We start from the raw sequence: 23,095 nt of genomic DNA, 5'->3' as shown, positions 1-23,095 counted from the left end.
TAGACCTCTATAAATGCCCTTTGCCTCCCAGCTCTTTCCTCTATTTCCCTTGACTTTCCTCCTGTCCCACTATCATGCTCAGCCCCCTTCAGGGTTCCAGCAATTCCTCTTTGTTACATTCCCCTTAATCATGCCCTACTAGGCCTCCCACACCCACCTCACCACCAATTTGGATCACTTGCTGTTCCCTTGTCCCTCGGTTTGTTAACACCACTTGCTTTTCCCCCTCTCCCATGTCCCCTGGGAACTGTCAGTCCCGTTGTTTTGTCCTCCAGATTGTTCATCAGCCTATCTTATTTAGACAGACCTGCAGAGTTAATAACATGCACCAAAACAAGACAGAGCAAAACCAAGCAACAATATACAACAAAACAACAACAAACCACTGACAAAAAACAAAACACAACAAGAAAAAAACCTTGTAGGTAGTTCAAGGATCGTTTGTTTGACCTTTAGGAGTGTTTTCCAGTGAAAGTATAAGACTATACTTTCAGGGATCATTTCTATAGTTGGATTAAGCCTCTTTTGAATTCTTTCTAGTCATTAACCAAGGATGTAGATAATTTTGGCATCATGCAGAGTGCCTGGGAAAGTAGATGACTTCCACCCCTCTCCAGCCAGCTCAGGAAGGTGCAGTCTCTCAGGGGCTTGCCCAGGTGTGCCCTTGATGGTTATCCACTTACTGGGACAGTACATGAGGTCGCAGGGTGGTGAGTGATGCCATATCAGTTGTGCCCTGACTGTCATGGTCAGGAAGCCCTCAACCAATCTTGTATGCCCTAACAGTATCTAACAGTATACGAGCCTATCTAACTAACAACCATTGTCCCATTCCTGCTTCTGTAGCCCCACCTATAACTGTGACTTACTGATCTTCCATCAATCAGGGATTTGTGAGTTCCCCATTGTTCCATGCCCTATTTGTATAGCATCCAGACTGTGAATCCTCCTGCTAATGGTCTTGTTCATCTGGATGTAGTGTCTCTGTGTTGTCTGTGGCCCTTTGAAAACTTAACAAATGTCTTTCTTAGACTATATTTGAGATTGGATTCTCTTTTTGTACCCTGAAACAAAACAATCACAGAGAGGATGTAGGGTGAGTGATCCTGCATTGAAGGGATTACAGTCGATGAACTGAAACAAAGTACTGTTATATGAACTGTTGAATGTTGTATGCATGGGGTCCCAGGAGTCTGAAAGGACTAGATGGCACCTAACAAGAACGACACCCAATGAGTAAACCACCCAAAATATTTGTATGAATTCATTAAGCAAACCATTATTAATATTTATTGTAGATCCCCTGGTGGTATAGTGCACTGGTCAAACCTACCTGCTGCTTTGTAGGAGATGAGGCTGTTTGCTCCTTGTAAAGATTTACAATCTTGGAAACCCTATAGAGTTACTATGCGTCAGCATCAACTTGATAACAGTGGGTGTGTAATGTTTATTCTACAAATATTGAAAGAGATGGTCCAGATAGTATGTTAGACACTAACTAGGGCTATAAAAATGAGCAAGAGACAGTGGCTCGCCTGTTTAGTGAACCTAACAGATACAAAAGTAACAAAAACAGGCAAGCGATATGTGTTATGATGAAAATAAAACAAGCTGAAGGAGTGCTGGTGGTGTAGTGGTTGGACACCAATTCTCAAGGTCGGCAATTCAAACCCACCACCAGCTCTGAGAGAGAAAGATTGGACTTTCTATTCCCATAAACAGTTACAGTCTTGGAAATCCAATGGGGGTGGGGGTCTGTGTCAATGAGTTGCAATGACTCGATGGTACTGAGCTAATAGGACAGAGAATAATCTGAGTGGTTGAGCTGACAATCAGGGAAGTCCTTTCTCAAAAGATAATATCTGAGCTGAGACTTTTGGGAAGAACTTAAATCCACAATTGAGAGAAAGTGGTACATGAACTAATAATATTGGACATAGGTCAGTTCACACAGAGACCCGCAGACCATGCAAGGAGCACTGTTTGAGAGAGTCCGCATGAGACCTAGGAATCCTGTGGTTCACTGGGTGGTGTGTTGGGCTGCTAACTGTAAAACCAGCAGTTCAAACCCACCAGCTGTGTCAGGAGAAAGAGGAGGCTTTCTACTTCTGGTCAGTTACAATCTCGGGGACTCACAAAGGTTGTTCTACTCTGTCCCATATGGTTGCTATCAATCAGAACTGACTAGATGGCAGTGAATAAGAGATGAGACCTTGAACCAGGGAGAGAAGATGCCATCAATTTTCAGGGAAGAGTTTGGTGGCAGAGTAGACACTATGTTTAACTATGAGAGCTTTTAATATAATTTTTCGTCCCTATTCTAGAGACTGACAACAAGGATCAAGGTAGTGGAAAAAGTGCAAGAAAAGAAAATAAGCAAAATAAATAAAGTCACAGTGGTACCTGTTAAGGGAACAGAACAGAATAAGATCTAGAAATATACCCTATTATGTCTTGACACAGTACAACAGGTATTCCAAGGGAAAATATAACATTTTTTAACAAAAAACCCTATAACAATTCAAGTGGGTATTCATGTCTCCTCCCGGACTGCATCCCTCTGCCCCCAAAACACAAAGCCCTTATCTCACCATACACAAAACCTCAAACTGGACCACATGCTTAAACGTAAAGCTTCCTGAAGAAATCCCAAGAGAACAATCTTTGTGGGTTGGAGTCAAAGACTACTTACGAGGCAGCAAGAAAAGTAAGACCCATAAAAGGGGGGTGGGGGAATCATAAATGTGGACTTTATCAATATAAAAATAAAATTTGTATCTGACACAGGTTTAAAAAAACACCACATGAAGACAAAACCATAGAATGGGAGAATGTATTTGTGAAATAGATGGCATATCCAAAATATATCAATATTAGACAATTCATTAGAATTGTCCTCCAAAATAATGCAAAGTAATGATATTTTCACATGTATTAGTGTGGCTGCAAAACAAAACAGTCACACTGGCAAATTTTAGTAATGATGTAGATATTCAAATATACACATGCCATAAAATGCAGCAATCCTATTTCTGGGTACATGCATAGAAGAAATAAGAACTTATTTCTACACATGGATTATTTAAAGAGACTTTATTCACAATGATCAAAATCTGGAACACTCTTCAATGTCTTTCCAGGGCTGACAAGGTAAAACAGGTTCTGCCATACAATGGATTACCACTCAACAATAAAAAGGTGACCTGGGTGCACAACAGAGCAGCACGTCCTACTAACCGAAAGAGCCAGTGGCTCCAAAACACAGATGCTCTGAGCGATATGATCCCAAGAAAATCAGTCTCCGGATGAGTTTTACTCTGCCATGGGGGTCGTGCTGCATGAAAATGGACTTGCTGGCATCTAACATGGACTCCTACCAAAGCAACCGCATAAAAGAGTCACAAATACATTGTGTTAAAGACAACTCAAAAACACTATATATAGGGTACATTTCCATTTTATGACCTCTTTGAAAAGGCTTACTTTGAAAGGAAACACAAATAGTGGTTGTCAAGGCTGGAGCGAGGATGAACTGACTACAAAGGAAAGGAAATATTGGGAAGGTGAAAGAACTATTCTCTCAATTGCACCGGATGTTACACAACTGTACACACTTAGCAAAACGCGTGAACTGTATGCTAAAGGGGGCACATTTTATACTTTGTGTCAACTATACTCAATAAAAGGAGTTCTGGTGGTGTTATGGTTACTCGTTGGGCTGTGAACCGCATGGTCGGCAGGTGGAAACCAGCAACAGCTCCTCAGGAGACAGACTGGGCTTTCTAGGCCCGTAAATAGTTAAAGTCTAAAAAACCCAGAGGGGCTGGCTATGAGGCAGCATTGACTCAGTGGCAGTGTAGTGAGTTCCAAATTAGATAACCACACAGGTCAGCAGTTGGAACTGACTGGCTGTTTACTCCCATGGAGAAAGACTGTTTTCTGCTCACATATAGGGAATCCTAGGGAGCGATTCTACACTGCCTACAGGGTGGGTCATTATGAGTTGGAGTGGGTTTGATGACAGTAGATTGTTCTGGTTTTTTAATTTCTGACTTTAGAATAGGAAGGGGAAATACCAATAATGGATGTGTAATTTTTTAATTCTTAATTTCAAACTATACAAGAGGTCAAGAAACAAGGACCGCTACAAAAATCACACAAACCTTTATTAAGCAGTATCAAAATATGATGCTATTGTTTCTTGACTTATCCTTCATTTAGGTCTGGCCACTTCAAAACACATTCTCTCCATCTTTGTAACCCCTCTCCCAAAGAATTCTGCATCGTTCTTCAAATTACACCACATCAAAATGGTAATTTGGGATATCCGAAAGGCACTCAAATTGAGTTCCTCTGAAATGTTCTCTGAGTTTTGTAATCAAGGAGAAGTCTGTACGGTTAAGATCAAGATGGGTGTGGCTAGGTTTCCCAGTGAAATGCTCACAGGACAGCCCTTGCTACTTCTGAAGAACGAGCAGGTACACTGTTGTGACAAAAAACAAGCAAACAAAACAATTCCTCAGTCCAACTTCCCGGGATTTTTTTTTCACCAATGCACCTTTGCATTTTCTTAAAACTTCTTCCTAATAAATTCTGATGATGGTCCTGTGCCTTTTGTTAAAATCTAGCAAGATTACTCTTTGGGATCCAAACAACAGCCATAACCTCTGAGCTGACCTGGCCTCTCTGCCTGGATTTAACCAGCCCAGCCGATAGATCTCCTCCTCAGGAATCACTGCTTTGATTGAACTTTGTCCTCGGAACCATCTTGATAAATCCAAGACTTGGCCTTAGTTATGATTCATTCCATAAAATTGTCTTTATTAGCTTCACTCTCCTGTACAAGACTAAAGGAAAGATCAGCTCTCTGAACTAGCCGATCTTCACATCCTGCTTTTGGCACTCATCAAAGTCTGACAGTTTGCAGAGGCCACTATGTGCGCTTATGATTTAAAATACACCGATGGTAATTCCCTAGTCATCTACCCATTTCTGGATGTCAGCCATAGGTTCCTCATTCATTGAGGCTGATAGTCTCCCCTCTGTTGGCTCATCTTAGAGGGCTTCCTTGCCTTCCTTAAAATGCTGTGTCCTCTAAAACAAATGTGCTGTTTTGTGTTACCAAGTTTTAATGTTTGGGGAAGTTGTCAGCTTGAATTCTGTTACAAATGTGACCTCAAAGTCTCAGTCTGTCTATGTCTGTCTGTCTCTCTCTCGTTATCAGCTTGAATTCTGTTACAAATGTGACCTAAGTCTCAGTCTCTCTCTCTCTCTCTTTCTCTCTCTCTCTCTCTCTCTCACACACACACACACACACACACACACACACACACACACACACCACCTGCCACGATGGCGCATAAAGTACCTTCTTTTTTGAAGACAATATTAAGATTAAGATGAAAGTATTATTGAATTAGTTGGCAACCATGCACTGATTTTAGAGAGGTTTATACATGTTTTGTTTGGAATAAGATTCATGCACGTACAAAATAAGCAGAAATCCTAACAGCAAACTATTTTACTTACCCTCATAGATCTGCAAATGTAAAAACAAACAAATCTCAAGATGTATAGAGGCATTTTCTCTTTTATCTTTAAGTATTCTTAGAAATTAGTTGCATTGAAATTAACCGTTAGTTAAAAGTTTACTATGTGTAGTGCAATGGAAAATCAGGAAGTTCACCATTACATCAAGACCTTAATGAGATGCTTTCGGTTTCAGCATCACTTCAAAATGTTACAGAAAATAATGAAAAATGTCATTCAAAATGCAAATAAAACGTACCTATTTAATAGTAGATTTGAAGATAATCAAGCATTTGCTGACTGAATAAGTGGGTGGGCAGAATCATTAAATCATTCCTAATGTGCACTAAAAGATTCTAAAAAACTGTTCCACCTCCCTCCCTGCAGTCCAGAGGGTAGTACGAAGGCTGAACCCACAGAGCAAGGGTCTCCAAGTCACTGAGAATTGGTGATGTGGCCTGTAGGAAGCACTACTAGGAAGAAGTCTTCACTGGAGAAGGAGCAGCAAGCATTCAAAAAGGCAAAAAAATCAAAAGGCAGAACAATGTACAAGCATCTAAGTTGCCTTGAATGAAACCGTTTAGCCCAGGCCCCTGTGCAGGATGAAGCACTGCTTGGTGCTAATGGAATGGAACGCATATTTCCAGATGGTGGGGAGACCCCCCTTTCTTTATAGTGAAAGCCCAATAACCACAAGCCCCACGCCGCAAGCAACCAAGCTTAGTGCTATTGCGTCAACTCTGACTCCTAGTGACTCCACAGGCACGGTTCAACTGCCCCTTTGGGTTTTCTCGGCTGCAAGCCTTTCTGGAGCAGAAAGCCTCACAGGACTTAGATCAAGCACACCCAGCCAAACACACTCTGCAGCTCTTCGAACCCCAAATGCTGCTTTTAGGGAAAGATTGGAGGCAAGATCTCTTCCCAAAACAACTTCGTATTGAACCAAAAACAAAACCACTGCCAACAAGTTCATTTTGACTCATAGCAACCCTTTATTAAAGCTATCAATCTTTATGGGAGTAGATAGCCAGCTCTATCTGTCTCTTCTCAAGTGGCTGGTGGGCTTGAACCACTGATAATGTAGTTAGTCGCCCAGTGCCTAAGCCACAGTGTAGCACTAGTACTTCAGGCTAGCACCTGTTAAAACAAAACTGTGGTCAGCTGCCTTCTTGAAATTTCTCCCAGAGAAACTTGGTAAAGAAATTAACTACTAGGGGGAAAAAAATTTTTTTTTTAATCCTGCTTTTATAGCTAGTGTTTTTGGGATCCCTGAAGTGAAGAGAGGGCTGATAATGTGACTTTAGCTGTATGACTCTTTGTTAAGAGGGGAAAGGAAATTACTGCCTTCTAGATCCTCATCAAATTCTAGCGGAAAAATGTGATTATGACTACATCTCTCAATAATGTAGCTCCTTGCTCCTCAGTCAATGAACCAGATTTTTTAAAAGGGGGGGGAAAAAGGCAAAGGGCAGAGATATGGTAAAGAGAAATATAGAGGCTTACCATGTCAAACTGCAGTGGTTTCTCTGCAGTCACAGCTTTATGAGGCTTTGTGCAAGCAGGTGAGCAAAACCCTACCATTTCAGAAAACCAGAGCACACTTTGCAGACAGTTTCATTCTCCCAACCTTCAAGTCCAGCAAGCTGTGTACATTACGCAGCCAGTGGCAGCATATTTTATAAAGCCTAAGCAACCAGCAGTTTGTAACGACCATAAAACAAAGCAAGTCTGACTAGACCAGAGGATGTAGACTGGTACAGATAGGAACTGGAAACACAGGGAATCCAGGGCGGATGATCCCTTCAGGACCAGTGGTGTGAGTGGCGATACTGGGAGCGTAGAGGGAGAGTGGGTTGGAAAGGGGGAACCGATTACAAGGATCTACATGTGACCTCCTCCCTGGGGGACGGACAACCGAAAAGTAGGTGAAGGGAGACATGGGACAGGGCAAGATATGACAAAAAATAATTTATAAATTATCAAGGGCTCATGAGGGCGGGGGAGGGGGTAGGGAGGGGGAAAATGAGGACCTGATGCCAGGGGCTTAAGTGGATAGCAAATGTTTTGAGAATGACGAGGACAATGAATGTACAAATGTGCTTTACACAATTGATGTATGTATGGATTGTAATAAGAGTCGTATGAGCCCCTAATAAAACGAGTTAAAAAAAAAACAAAGCTAGAATAGCGACCTCTGAGAATACAAATTATCTTACAGTTCATTTTAAAAGTTATTTCCTATTACACACACTTAGAACACAGGAGTTATCAGTTGAAGAAAGCAGAGCAAGGAGGACAGGATCACGTATAACTAAGAAAAAATCTTCAAAATGATATAGAAGTCCAGGTAAAACAACATATTGTAACAACAACATACCTGTTTCAGCACAGAAAACAGACCATCACTGTAGCATATGAGTGCAGTTGCCTGCCTACCCTATATAAAGCCCCCTGTAAGAGCTGGCAGCCAGTGAAGTCAAATCCCCAATATCTTCGTTACAGCTAGAAAGCAGAGTCTAAAGTAGGGCTTGTCGGCAGGTTGCTGACTCTGAGAGAAGATTCTGGAATAGAAGTGGGGGCCCCAGAGAATGAATCAGGGAAAAGAGGGAAAAATCAAAACAAGGATGCATTCTCAAATTGATCACCACCTTGGCCAACAAGCTCAACCTTGCCAAAAAACACCTTTGTGGAATACTGTAGCACACACCTCAAAAACGATCCACCTGACAGGGATGAGGACCACTCCACAGGCTCTCTTGCCTTGTGGGGCACGATTCCCCCATGGGATAGCAACTCCCTCACTCTTCCAGGCTGTGCAGGCATGAGTGAAGGGTAGATTCCCACAAATCCCCAGAAGAAGTCCTGTGGGAAAAGCATGAGCTTCCCGGTGTAAATAAAGTGGGGTGCTATCAAGCCCTGGGAAACAGCTCTAGTGACAAAAAAAAAAAAGGTGCAAGGATGGGGGTACAGTAGACCCCAGGGGAACAACACTGCTTCAGCACTGTGGGAACCTCAGTACCTTCTAAAGGCTAACAGAACGGAGAAGATTATAGGGAAACGATTGCAAAATTAATACCTATTGGAAAGCCCTTTACAAAAATAAAGTGAACGGAATTCAAAATGGCCTGAGAATGGTTAATAGATTTTTGCTTTTATTTAAAAAGCATAGTGGTTACACCACCCCCATCCCCAATTTGTATGGTATTGGCCTGTGTTCATAAGTGTATCCACTATGCACAGGGAAGGGACAGTCTCTCTCACATTTCCATACACCCATATAGTTCTAGTTTTCTGTTTATTGCCCTTGGGGCAAATTTGTTCAAAAAGAACACAAGGGAAATCACCACAATGGCTCCTCATTCCAACGCCTCTGAAAACTAAAACAGCAGTTTAGAAATCTGTCAGGGTAAAACGGGCACATGTTTTAAAACTGTCACGCCGCAAGGCTGCTGCTGGCATGTCAATCTGGAATATGTATATATTCTTATAATGTAAGAGCCAATCATACAAGGACAATAAAACAAAATGCAAAGGGGGGGTGAGGGGGACCCAAAGGTACTGTCTTTCCTTTCTTAAACCAACTCAAACACCTAGTATGGCAACGGCAGAGTCATTTAAATCATTTCCTTAGTAATACAAGTAATATTTAAATAGATTTAGTAGTGCTGCTCCAAACCGATGAATTATGGGTTTAAAACCTATTAAAATGTAATGTTTTTTTCCTGAGCTGAGAGGAGAGAGATTTAAATCCACTGAATTTTAATATTTCAGCTTGAGCTGCAGGAGGTAGAGAAAGTCCAAATGAACTATTCCATCAGCACCATTCAAGCATGAACATTTTAATCAGTTTTACTTCCTTGGAGTTCTCTAACACAGTTTACGCTGTCATTCTGAAAGCACTTAACACAGAGAGTGTGAAAAACCACCAAGGCTTGTTATTGCCTTCACAATTGATGGCAAATAATTTCGCAGACTTCCTATCATTAAAATGTCACTGCTAAAAACTGAGGTTCAGCATTTCTTGTGCTAAACTGCATTTCCCTGGAACATTTTGGCATACCTGTTCTGAAGGGGCTTTCTGGAAAGGGGTCTTTTTAAAGAAAAATACACACACTTCTATCATTTTTCCCCCCTCAGAGTTAGGGCTAAGAAGGAAAGAAAACCAATCCAATAATAATAAGCCACCACATCTTCTATTTTTACAAGCCAAACATTTTCTTTTTCCATGTTCATACTAATATAACTTTTTTCTTAATGGGAGTTTCTCTGGTGAAATTCTTATGCGGTTCCAAGTCAGCCTCCTTTATTAAGCATAACCACATTCACACAGCATGTGCTGATTACATAGTGTCATGGATTTAAAAGCATTTTAAGATAGTCAGATGACTCAATTTAATAATACAGGAAATGAAAACATCATTTCTAATTAGATCATATTACTGATTTAAAACTACAATTTGTGTGTTGTTCCAACAGCATGATTTTGGAGAGATTCTAATTTAAAAACACAGTGGCTGGTAGGGGCACCTGACAAGATCAAACCAGAGACGTAACAGTTCCACAGCCCACATGAATCACTCAGGGAGAGCTCTGGCAAACATGAACTACAACCAGTTCTAAACAAAAAACCTTTTCCTGATTTGTGTGTGTGGTGGTGGTATTGCTGTTGTTGTTCCTTATAAATAAAAGATAAATGATGTTTAACTTATTTCAATCTATCAACAGTTTTAAACTGAACATGACCTGTGAAAGAAATCATTATAACTGTTTCATTCCATTAAACACAACTAGCTTATTGTCAAGAGAACAAGCCGCCTCTCTAGGTTTCAGGCTCACTTCAGCATTTTGCATTTAAACTGCATGGATCACTGGCTTGGCTCATTTACCAATGAAGGTAGAATAATATTGCAGAGTTAAAAAGGTGCTTCATCAGATTTCATTAAATCCGGGAACATTTGTGCTTGTCTGGGTGGTATACATACATATAAAACAGATACACACCAAGAGGTACATAAACCAAGGTCTGTAGGGGCTTAGCTAGAGGCTCTGCCTCTCTGGAGAAATATTTTCATTCCCTCAACACAGGAAAAGGAAAGTCACTGCCGACTACAATCTAAAAATCAAGCACCAGAATTCTAAAACGGGGTCCCCTCATCATCTTTGGTAGTCAACTCAGGATCCGGCCAAGGCCAAGGGACACACACTAATCAGGCCCACAGGTCAACCCATGTATTTACAATTCCACACGGTGGGATCTCTGAAAACTCCTGGGCTCAAGGTCCTAGCCCAGGGCTGAAAAAGGCAAAGGGAGACAACAAGAGCAGCGTAACGCTTGTAATCAAATGAGCTTGTCACTGGGTCTGTGATTCCCTACAACAACTGGGCTTGTTTTCCTGTTCCTGAAAAAAATCTGTTCTGAAGGGGCTTTCTGGAAAGGGGTCTTTTTAAAGAAAAATACACACACGTCTATCATTTTTTCCCCCTCAGAGTTAGAGGCTAAGAAGGCAAGAAAACCAATCCAATAATAATAAGCCGCCAAACATCTTCTATTTTTACAAGCCAAACAAATTCTGATAATTTCTTATCAGAATTAACAAGATGACGTGATTTTTTTTACTCCATTTCTGCTCATATATAACTAATTTGGAAACCACCTCCCATCCACCCACCCCCACACACTGTGGGATCCACCAACTTACAGGTGTGCTGCTTTAGTGGTGTCTAGCTCTACTGAGTTCATGCTTCAAACAAGTTTTAAGTCAAAATCTCGAATTAGCTCTATTTCACGAATTAAACCCACATTTGCCCAGGATGCCTTGTCAGTAACCCGGCCATCAGTTTTCTGAGACAAAAGGTAATCTGCCACCCAATATCTAACAGTGTGTGAGAAATGAAATGCTTATCCACAGCATTAACAATAGACGTGATGAGATGAAAGGGGGAGCATGTCCCAAATCTCGTTCTCTCATTTTTTTCAACAGCATCTAACATCAAACTGTGTTTTTCATTTAGAGCAATTTCTCCACTGCACACAGTTAAAAATTAAGATTCGGAAGAGGAATAAAAGCACATTCGGTTTTCCGAGGAAAAGCTGCCAACAGGACCTATGGTAGGGCAGCCATAGGCATTTCAGCAGCTCAAAGAAACAATGAGCACTGTGCCACAAAGTGCCCAACAAGCTTCCCCTCCAATCAGCCCTCCACACATTCTCTCCACCAACAGCAGACACTGGAGTGGGTGTGGACTGTGTGTCCTAGACCTTCTGTCTCCTGGGACATGCGGTGACAAAACCACTCACACCATCCTACACTGCCCCATCATGCACACAACACACATGTGGGTGCATACCCACTTTGGCTGGTATAATCACACATACTTAACTTTTTCTCAGATTTCACGTGCTATAGCTTCTGAAATGTATCCGTCTCTCATCCTCAATCCCCATGGATGCATGGAAAATATACAGCAAATGTAGCTTGTGATTCCACATGACTCGTGCCTGTCCCAAATCAGCCTCGTCTTTCCAAGGGTCACTTCTCAGGAAATAAAGGTTACTATTTTCCATTTATATCTTCTCGCTTACTAACTATTTTCTTGTGGTCTGAGACTCATGACAACCCTACAGGACAGGGCAGAACTGCCCCTGTGGGTTTCTGAGAGGAGGAGAAGCCTCCTCTTTCTCTGCAGAGGAACTGGTAGTTTTGAATTGCTGACCTTGTGGTTAGGCACCTAACGTCTAACCACTACACAGCCAGGGCTCCGAGAGCTCAGGACAGACCATTACAAAACAAGCTACAGTCAGACCAATATTGCTCCATCACCTTCGGCAGTGATTCCAGAGTTCTGATTTTAAAAGACAGAGACATAATTGAAGCAATATCTTCACTTCAGATTGATTATCAGGTGACCCTTGTCCGCATCTTCACTCAGCAATTTGAATTTTAATAAGAGCAAATGGAATAATTAGCATTTCAAAGTGTGCTTGATACACTGGGTGGGGGGGAGGCTTTTGCATATTGTTGACACATAAAAGTTATTGTATTGTGGGGGGAGGGGGGCAGATAGTAGAGAATATGGTGGCCATGTCTTCATTAGAATAACCTAAGGGACCGCTTGTACCAGGCGTAGAAATGGAGAGGTGAATATTGTGCTCTTTCAAGGTAGGATTTCATTTCTCAACTTTATTATTAAGTTTTAATGCCTTACTTTATTACTTGTTACTTTAATCTAGAAGAACAAAAGTTTAAGTACGTGGATTCCAACAGGATTTCTGGGCAGCAGTTAGGCTACCTTTGTTACAAGGAAGGACTTTTAATCGGGGCGCTAATCTTTTCAAAACTACACCGTTCATTGATTATTGCTACAGCAAACAGAAAGTAATGCACAAGAACCACGCATGGCAGGGAGGAAAAGAGTTTGAGAGATGCCAAAATGCACATTTAATTTCACTACAAACGAACTTGGGACACATTGCATATCATGTGACAGGAGATAAAATCCAGGGATCCTTTCAACCCCAGGACAGTCTACATCTTTTTACTGGCGTAAGACAGCAACGGAAGCTGCCAGCTGAGGAAAGATCTATTATAAAAAAGAAAATACTCAATTCTCCTTAGAGGAGAGCTTTCTGAAACAAACAAATCGGCAAGAACGTGATCCAGAGTTGCAAAAGTAACCATCAAAGGCCAGAGGAGATTTTTAAGGCAAAGTGCTTAATCTTTGATGAAGCAAAAAATTTAAGAGAGAAAGCAAAGAGAGCTGACGACACACACTAAGATCAGAGCTAAAACGGAAAGGCCACGTACCCCAATGATGGCGTTCAGCTCTGCCATGGTCACCTGCTTGGCCCGTTCCACAGCCTGCACCACTTGTTGCTGGTGCTATAAATGAAGATCAGAAACAGAATACAATTATTTGTTTTCTAGTCAGTCAAGAACAGCTTTTCCTAACATGTCCTCTGGCTTCAATTTCATGCAAAACTGATTTGAGGGAGTCTCTGTATTTCCAAATCATAGTCAAGGCTGGAGGAAGACTACATGTCTAGGAACATGTGGATCTAAAATGCTGAGAAAGAACTGGGTTTCCAACTGCAGTGAAGCACAATTGGGAGAAGCAGCTTACATATATGTATATATATGTCTTCCACTAATACCATCAAGCCAAGAAGCACAAGCCTGCCTCTCTGCCCTCTTTTCTCTTTGCCACCTACATAACACTTGTGTGAAAACAGCTTTGAGGACTTGTTTTTACATTTTCTCTGGTATCTGTTGGATACTTGGAAGGGCATGTTGAATTCAGTGTTCACATGTATTCTGGAAATCTTAGAAGTGTCCACATTGTTTGTCTTGAAGGGTTAGTGAATATTTAAAATATCACTCTTCAAAAAAGGTACAGCTCTCACTAGCAGGAAAGTTGAAGGATTTTCTTTAAAATGTAACAGAAAGACTAAAACCTACCAATTACTTTTCCTTTTGAAAAACCAGGATAGGCAGTATAGGAAGAATCCTATCCACGATGTAGTTCAAAAGAAACAACCACGATAATTATACAACTCTTCTTAATATGATTGAACTATCGAATCATATGATGTGAATTAGATGCCGCCCCCCCCCCAAAAAAAAACTGTTTAAAAGAGAGAAAGCAAGAACTGATGCCCATAACTTTTATAATGTTGGGAACAGTACATAACATAGAAATCTCGGTATAAAGGCTCTCACATGTGGGCACACACAGTGCTTATGGCCTTATGAGTATTCTTATTGTTGTAGTTAGGTGCAGTTGAATCTGTTCTGACTCCTAGCCACTCTTTGTGTAACAAAACAAAGCACTGCCCGTTCTGCACCTCCTCACTGTTGCAGCCACAGAAGCACTGATGAACTAGTGCTTACTCATTGGGCTGCAATCCGCAAAGTAAGCAGTTTGAAACTGAGAGACTACAGATCGAGAGGCCGCAGGCAGTGACAGAAAGGCGCCCGAAAGCCAGATGCACAGGGAGTGGCAGGATAAGTCGAAGGGTGATCTCAACAGCCTGGGACAGTCTCATCTTAAACCTGCAGGCATCAGACCCCTCAAAGCAAAAACAAACATAAAAACTCACTGCTGTGATGTCAGTGCTGACTCACAGGGACCCCCTATGGGTTTCCAAGAAGGTTCCTGTTTACAGAAGTAGAAAGCTCACTCTTTCTCCGTAGGGACCATGCCGACCACGCAGATGGCAGTCCAACGCATAACCACTATGCCACCAGGGCTCCTCTAAATACCAAAGTCATACCTAAGACCCTTTTTACTGGCCTTTGCAATACATACTTCCTTGTCCATGCCCAGGCAAGACCCAGCCCCAAGGGGAGAGCATGACTGGGTTTATGAATGGATCTGAGAAATAGGACCAGTCCCAGGATTGGTCTGTTCATAACCCAGAGATGCAGACAGGCCAAATACTCCACATCTAATAAAACACCCCCCTACATAGTTCATTCAGCGGCAACTCACTCAAGGACCCATCTACTGTTGTCAGGTGCTTCCCCTTACTTTCCAAATAAGCCTTGCTTTCTGCTTGCCGTTTTGTGGTCTATGAATCCATTCTTGGGTTTGCGAGACCAGAGTGCCAGAGACACATCAGAGCAGTTGCAACAGCCTGGCACCCAACAGTGGGACATTCAACAGAACGGTAACCCAATGGGCTCCAGCCCATGCTTTTGCCTTTGCCTTTGCCTTCTTTCAATTTCCCTCTGGAAGATGTAGGGTCTGCTTTGCAACCAGGAAGCAACCAGCAGCGACAGCTAGATCCAGGCTTACTCTGGAACCTTGGCAGACAGCCCTTTCCTGAGTCTTTTCTCCACCCTCCTTTTTAAATTCCCAGTCTGACTCCAAAGGCTGGGAGACACAAATAACCAGTGGCCCCAGGACCCCTGCGCCTCCTTCTGATTGAACGTATGGTGCGGAGCAAATGCTCCACTACAGTCCCGCCAGAGAAAGTGAGTTCCTGGGACTTGCAAATGAATCCTTTAGGACTCTACTCAGTCTCTCCCAATGCTTGTAGCCCTTCCTTCTTTCCATGATATATGGGGAACCCTCCTTGTTCAAGGCCAGATACAATCCCATTTCATGAGGGAACTATCCCCCAAATTGCCTTTAGTGCTCCAGGAATTACCTCCCAGAACTTCTCGAGACTTTCCAGAGTTAAGGTAGTGGAAGGTGCCCTCAGGGAAATAAGCAAACAGAGCAGATCCTAGGAGACCACACCTCTTCTTTTCAGAGGAATATCACATGATGTGACTTGCACCAGGGACTACTTATCATGCTGGGTCTTTGTTTAAGTACCACCCTTTAGCACATGGGCATTGTGGCAAATACAACAGAGGAGATTCTATGGTAAACAGGGAACCAGAAGCTCATAGATACCTTCCTTCCAAACAACCACAGGGGCCACAAAGCTCTCCCGCTACAAGTTTTATAGTTCGGATCCCTAATAATTATATTCTTATTAGGAGGCTCAATGGCACCTCCACAAAAGCTTTCATTGGATGACAGGCCAGACAGAGCTTCCAGCAGCCAACTTCTTCTCTTAATGGGCACAGGAGATGGGCCCATAAATCCCCAGGAAGTGTTTCGGGTATTAGAGTCCAAAAGACTGAGCAAGTATTGGGTTACTTCCATGCCAGTACAGCATGATGAATCTGGTAGAGCTGTGGTAGCCATGCACCACAGTTTCAAGTCCTGTCTGAAAGGGACACTCGATGGTCAGAACTCCTCATTCGCACTGCAGGGCACTGTGATGCTCTCCTCTCTTTCCTCTTAGGTGGGCACTTCTTTGTGGCCCCATCTGACAACACTCCTTTGGGCTGCATATTAAAAAATTAGTCCGTTTGATCCCCAAACCCTGATGAGAGGTGTTTTAGTTTTCTTTTGCAATAAAACTTGGCCCAAATATGAACTTTATGATGGACTGATGGAGAACAATGGCCCCTGAAGGGAGTATTAATCACAACCCCATCCTTCAGTTAGGATTGTTTTGCAAATGAGAGGGTATAGTCTGAAGTTCCCTATATACAAGCCTTTCCACCCCCCTCAGTGGTAATCAGAAGGTATGCAGAACTTGAAAGCCTTAGTAGAAGAAACTAAGATCAATTCCAAGCCCTCCACCCTCCCCCATGCCAACCAGAATATCCCAGTGCACCTGTGGTGAGTCCTTCCTGGTCCCCATTATCCGGGACCCAACCCCACCCCGAGTCTATCAGAGCTACTCAAATCCCTGAAAGCAAGGTCCCTTTTAGAAGCAAACAGGAGCTCATTAGAGCTCTATAGTGCCTTCTTTGGAAGGTAGACTCAGGAGACTTTGTCAGCAAAGACATGCGCCTTTGCAAATTAAGGTAGATCTGGGGAAGTTCTCTGATGACCCCAAAAGGCATGTAGACACTTGCCAGGGAGTAGGTGAGACTTTTGACCTTTCCTAGAGAGATGTAATGCTCCTGCTAGGCAAGACCTGGATTAATTCAGAGAAATCCAGTGTAAGCAGCAGCTCAAGGGGCGAAGGGGTGTCAAGGAAAAAGAAAAAAAAAGCAGCAGCTCAGACCTTTGAAAATGAGTGGTATATTTTAAACGCATGGGATGACAGACAGCTGAGGAAAAAGCCCCATTTCCTACTGGAAGTCAGGCTGTCCCCTGGGAAGACCCTGAGTGGGATCCTGACAAGCCTGGAGATTGGAATATCAGGCATTTCCACACCTGTATCCTAGGAGGCCTCAGAAGATTTCGGCAAAGCCCCTTAATTACTCTAAGCTTACCACCACTTCCCAAGAAAAAAGAGAAAATGCCAACACAGTTCTGGACGATTAAGAGAGGCTATGAGGAAGCACACCCCCATCTCCTCTGACTCACTTGAGGCCAGGTCCTATTAAAGGACAAATTTATCCCCCAGGCAAGCCCTGGACATAAGGAGGAAACTACAGGTGCTGGCACTTAGCCCCGATTTGGACACTGACAGCCTCCTAAAGATGGCCACCTTGGTCTTTCACAACAGAGACCAGCGGGAGAGGGAAGGAAAGATGGAGATAAGAGAAAGGCAGCATTTGCAATGGAGCTCCAACAGGCTAACCCAGGAGCTCCAGAGGGCTGACCTCAGGGGGCAGCTTCTGGAACTTGTTACTTATGTGGTCAGCAGGGCCACTGCCCAAGGAATTGCCACCAGTGAGTCAAGGGGCCTTCTAAGCCATGCTCCGCTCCCAGCACAGAGACCACTGGATGAAAGATTGCTCTGGTTAGTGCAGGTAGCCTAGTTGACTCCATCACTCCAACCGGCCCAAAAATATTGAAGGAGCCAGGGCAGACCTTCTTGGTATTTGCATGTTCCATTGCCCTCAGGGAGCCCTGTGTGTGCTTAACTGTCCAGGGCAAGAAGATTGCTTTTCTCATTGACAAGAGTGGCTCTCACTCTCAGTACTACTCCCCTGTCCTGTCCTTGACCTCTATCAAAAATTACACCTGAGTCCAGGGAGTGTCTGAGAGGCTTGACTAGATTTTTCTGAGCCTCTGGGCTGTGATTGGGGAGAAAGGGCAGTTTTTTTATGCATTCCTGATTATGCCAGAAAGCCCTACCCGCTTATTGGGGCAGGATTTATTATCCAAGTTCCATACAACCATTTATATGAATGTAGGCCCAGAGCCAATCCTTTGCTTGGTCCTAGTGGAGTAAGAAATCCACCCAGAGGTTTGGGCAATTCCATCAACAAATCAGGAAAGCCAAAGAATGCCCTGCCTGCTTGATTAAATTAAGTGACCTCACACTTCATTTCCCAACCAGAGGCAGTCCCACTCAGGCCAGAGGCAAAACAAGACCTAAAATGACTGAGAGCTTGGTACCTTGCAAGAGACCTTTTAATACCCCCAATCTAGGTGTTCAGTAACTCAATGGGAGCTGGAGGCTATCCCAGGATCTAAGACTGATAAATGAGACTGTGATTCCTGTATGGTCCCAACCCCTACAACCTGTTGTCTGTCCCTGAGGGAACTGAATGGCTCACAGTTTATATGTGCATTTGAAAACCCTTCTGATCAGTCAGCCTAGCTCACTTGGACTGTAGTACCCAAAGGTGCCGAGACAGCCGTCACTGTGTGGATGGCATCCTCCTTTGTGTACCTTGAGTATCACGGAGTTCTGCCAGGATGGATCCCAGAGACAACAGAGTTGTTCATCCCCTGTACACTCTTCTCATAGAAGCCAGAAAAATGGCTGTGCCAATCTCCCTTGGGAGCCTAAGGCAGAACAGGCCTTTCAGCAATTAGAGTGAACTGTTTTAAATGTTCCTGCTTTTAGCCACCCCGCTGGCAGAACTATTATTTATATGTAACTGCAAAAAAACCCCAAAAAACTAAAAGCCACCAAAAAACGAAAGTGTGGCCCTAGGTGTTCTAACACAAAATAAGCCCCCAAGGTACATGTTTTTATGTGGGTTTCCTCTCCCCAATGTACCTTTGCCTACAAATGTTGAGATCCTATTTCAATGACAGGTGGTTGTTACCTTTGGATATCTCACCTTCTCTTACTGATAACTAATTCTTTTCTTCGGTATTTACTGTCCTCTAGTAATCAGACACATACAGAGAGACATTTCTGATTTTGACCTCGAAGGAATGAATCCATATGGGTTTAATCCAGCTCTGGCTCAACTGTGGCTGGAATTAAGGTTTTATGGCCTGAATTAGTAGCTGCCTTTGATTCCATCACTAATTTGACAGAGGCCATTCAGTTATTGGCCAAAGCCACTAGAAAAGCCTTCTGTGCCAAACAAACATCTTACTGTGGCTGGCAGGGCAGGTCAAAGATCATAGGCTCACTCTAGATCAGCGGTTCTCAACCTGTGGGTCGTGAGCCCTTTGGGGGTCGAATGACCCTTTCGCAGAGTTCCCCCGATTCATAATAGTAGCAAAATTAAAGTTATGAAGTAGCAACAAAAATAATTTTATGGTTGGGGAGGGTGATCACAACATGAGGAACTGTATTAAACGGTCGCGGCATTAGGAAGGTTGAGAACCACTGCTCTAGACTATATCCTGTCTATAGAAAGAGGGGTGTGTGCCATAGCCAACCCCTCCTATTGTGTCTGGGTGAACCCTTCTCACCAAGTAAAGACCAGCCTAAAAGCAATAGATAAGGTGGGTGACTGGACCCATATGAAGCCCTACGTAAACATCAAGAAGAATCCTGGTGGGAGGGGCTGTAGTGTTGGTTCTCATGGATCAGACTCTCCTTGGACCCCTGGTAACCATATCAGCTGTTTGCCTATTTGAGCCGTGTCTTGAAATTTGTTATCGATGTTTCTATTTTCTAGATTCCCAACAGATTCAGACACAAACTCTGGTGGCCCAGGATATTAAAGGACCTCAACAAATTCAGAGATCATAACCTTGCTTGAGACAGCTGAAGCAAAACCCTGAGCCTCAACTGCTTTCTACTGTCGCCCACTAGACAGACCCCTTGTGGACTGTTGTTTTCACACATGACGCCCACCTACAGACAGCCAGAAGGCAGATTTGGTCCTCACTCCAACGCCCTAACGCCACAAAGAGATTGGAGACTGAAAGCCCTCAGGCAGAGTGAGGGAAAGAGAAAATCTATCAAGGTCATCCATTAGGAATCCCAACACACTGTCACCATAACCTACTAAGTTCACCTCTCTGCCTTGAATTTAACTGGTCCAGTGGATCTCCTTAAAAACTAGTTTAGGTTGGACATTTTAATTCAAAGACACTCTAATAAGAGTAAGACAAATAGGCTACTGATCGCAAACTGAAGTTTATGAATATTTTGTTTGGAAAAACTCATAAATGTATGAACTGGAACTATAGTAAGCAATATATTTTATTTACTCTCATATAACGCCCAGGGATCAAACAGGTAGAGCCATCAGGCGGGAATAGAATCCTCCTTGAAAGACCTGGTCCACATTCCAAAAGGTTCAGCCCTGCAGTTGCTAACAGAACAACCACTATTATTCCCAGCACCCAGCTTGAGGTGGGGGAGAAAACCATTAGTATCTACAAAATGGTGTTCTTCACTTCAACCCCTCTCCCCTCAGGTTTCCTACCAGAAATGAGGATTTGGTGCAGATGACTAACAGAAAGAAAAATGTCAAATAATAAACTCCAACAACTACACCCCTTCCCTCGAGTCAATGCTGACTCACAGTGACCCCCTGTGGGTTTCCCAGTCTGTAACTGTTTACAGGAGTAGACAGCCCGGTCTTTCTCCCTCAGAGCTGCTGGCGGTTTGAACTGCCGACCAGGTGGATCAGAGCCCAACACTTAACCACTACACTCCCAGATCTCCCAAATAGTAATACTACATTTCAATTTTTAATGGACTCTGAATATGAGACTATATACTTCTCAGGGGGTGGAGGGGAGGGTTGTTGTGTTGTGTTTTACTGTGTGGGTTTCTGCTTCAAAATGAGAGCTAATGATGTAATCCTAGAAGTCTTTTAGATGTCTCCATCCATTTACTCTTTAATAAAATATATGCCAATGTGAAATCATTCATTTTACTTTTTCTGAAGAAAGTAAAAATCCTAATGAATTGTAAAATCACTGGAAGGAACAAAGAGGCATAGCCAATATAATGGTCAGTAATAGTAGTTCTCCCCTGACAGCACGTAATGATTATGGAGCACTGAATATGTGCCAAGCACATTGCTCATGTTTAGAATGAAGACAATCTGGTTCCAAAAGTTGTGCGGGGGGGAGGGGAGAAGACGATTTCTCTGGAAAAAGAAAGAAGACAGCAAGTAAAATTCTGAGACTTCAACAGTTAAAATGAAAGGAATATCTCTACAGAAAAATTTCTAATTTCTACCTGTTATATTCTCAACTTTCGAGACTAAAAGCAAAAGGATCATGTGCACATTATACACAGCCAACACCTAACATTCATTCCGCTCATGTCAGTCATCCATTCAACAAAATTTCTTCACGTGCCCATTTCTCTTTGTTACTAAACACACGTTTAATGAGAAAAGCAAGTGAAAGACCAGTGAGCCACAGCTGCGGGGCCAGACGCTCTCAAAACACACTCTTGGTGGAAAGCTACACTGACAATGGAAGCCGAGATTAAGAGCCTTCCTTTCCTTTAAAGGCAACAGCCAAGAGCTAATACAATACCTGAACTTTACCTGTAGTTCAAAAGTTTACCCCTCTATTTCTGCTTACAACCCTGAATCATTTGCTGTGTAAGGACCTCCTGGGAATAAGCTCCCTGAGGCAGAGAACACTTTCCCCGTGATAGGAAAGTACCAGAAGCACACTGGCAGTGCACATTCAGCCACACCACAACATTGTGACACACTCGGGACAAGGTGTGAACATGACAACACAAACAGGAAGAGGGGCAAAAGATCTCAAAAGAGAAAAAAGAGAGCGCTAGAGAAGGGTCCAAAGCACTCCTGTAAGCTGACAGAGAAGCAGCTTTTGAATTTTGTATTTTTCCTTTGCCCAGGTTCCCATTGTAACAAATAAGTTGTCTGACTCAGAAAATACAGTGAGCTTTTCACATCTTCTTAGAACCAGGGCAGTTCCCCCATTATGTCTGCTGTCTCCTCCCCTCTCTTCACCTTCCCATCTGCTGTTCCTCTCCCCCCACTCCACCTTACACATCTCCCCAACTTCCTGCTTTTCCCCTCTGCCACCACACAAGTGGTGACAGCCACTCAGAGCCAGTAAATCTGCTTTAGGGAATAAGCCTATCGCAGCTTTTACTGCTTAAGTGGCTCACTCAGATGTGAACTCCCTTGCACTTTCTACCAGCACCACAACGTAAATGCTACTAAGGATAAGTTAACAAGCCTAGGGTAGGAGAGGGGGATTTACAAGAGCCAGAAGAGGCAGGTGCAAGGGGGGCAGGGAGGGGGGGCTAATTACTTTTTCTTTACAGTATTATGATTAAAGGAATACAAGTGCAGTTGGAAAATTAAAGTCTGTAAAATCAGTCACTTTCCAATTTCCTTGTAAAAAAATTTTTACATTTGTCCCAGGAAAGTATTACGACATATTAAAAATACTTTTCCCTACAAGAATATATGCTCAGAGCAGCTAAGGAAAAGACCTTATCAAACTACTGGTCTGTGTGTCCCCAAACCAAATCCACTGCTATCCAGTTCTTTCGGATTCATAGTGACCAAAGAGGGTAGAACTGCTCCTGAAACGAAACGGCTGCCTACTTGACTAAATCTGTATGGAGCAGAGAGCTGCATCTACTCCCTCACAGCAGGCGGTGGGTCTCAACTGCTAACATGGTGATGAGCAGCCCACAGCTTAACTTGCTGCACCATCAGGATCCCCCAGCCTATGCACATCTGGTATCTACTCAATGTTTCACAGGAGAAATTATGACAATGCCCAAGAGCTACATTTAGAGCATAATAATAGCATGCCGTGTTTAATATAAATAGTATTTCAAAATACATTTGTAAAGACTTTTTGTTGTTGCTGCTGTTTTTAAACAGCCGCTCCTCGAGATAAAAGACAGGGCTTTTTCTTTTTTTTTTTTCCCCGAAACTTTTTTTTTTTTTAACATTTT

At 42.9% G+C, this 23,095-nt stretch overlaps 1 protein-coding gene and 1 pseudogene across 1 annotated transcript in view; one reads left to right on the top strand and one right to left on the bottom strand.

The window, feature by feature from the left end:
* TLE4 (TLE family member 4, transcriptional corepressor) overlaps nucleotides 1–23,095 on the bottom strand; it is a 186,572-nt gene that overhangs the window by 86,784 nt on the left and 76,693 nt on the right. The window contains exon 7 of the mRNA XM_045288460.1: nucleotides 13,335–13,409. Within this exon, the coding sequence (XP_045144395.1) occupies nucleotides 13,335–13,409 (75 nt within the window). The remainder of the gene's footprint in view (nucleotides 1–13,334; nucleotides 13,410–23,095) is intronic.
* On the top strand, nucleotides 479–733 carry LOC115869196 (annotated as a pseudogene).

This window comes from Echinops telfairi, unplaced genomic scaffold (genome assembly GCF_000313985.2).
Source record: "Echinops telfairi isolate 266 unplaced genomic scaffold, ASM31398v2 ScPeMD7_1;HRSCAF=3_1, whole genome shotgun sequence".
Lineage (NCBI taxonomy): Eukaryota > Metazoa > Chordata > Mammalia > Afrosoricida > Tenrecidae > Echinops > Echinops telfairi.
This window is presented reverse-complemented; position numbering and strand designations above follow the sequence as displayed.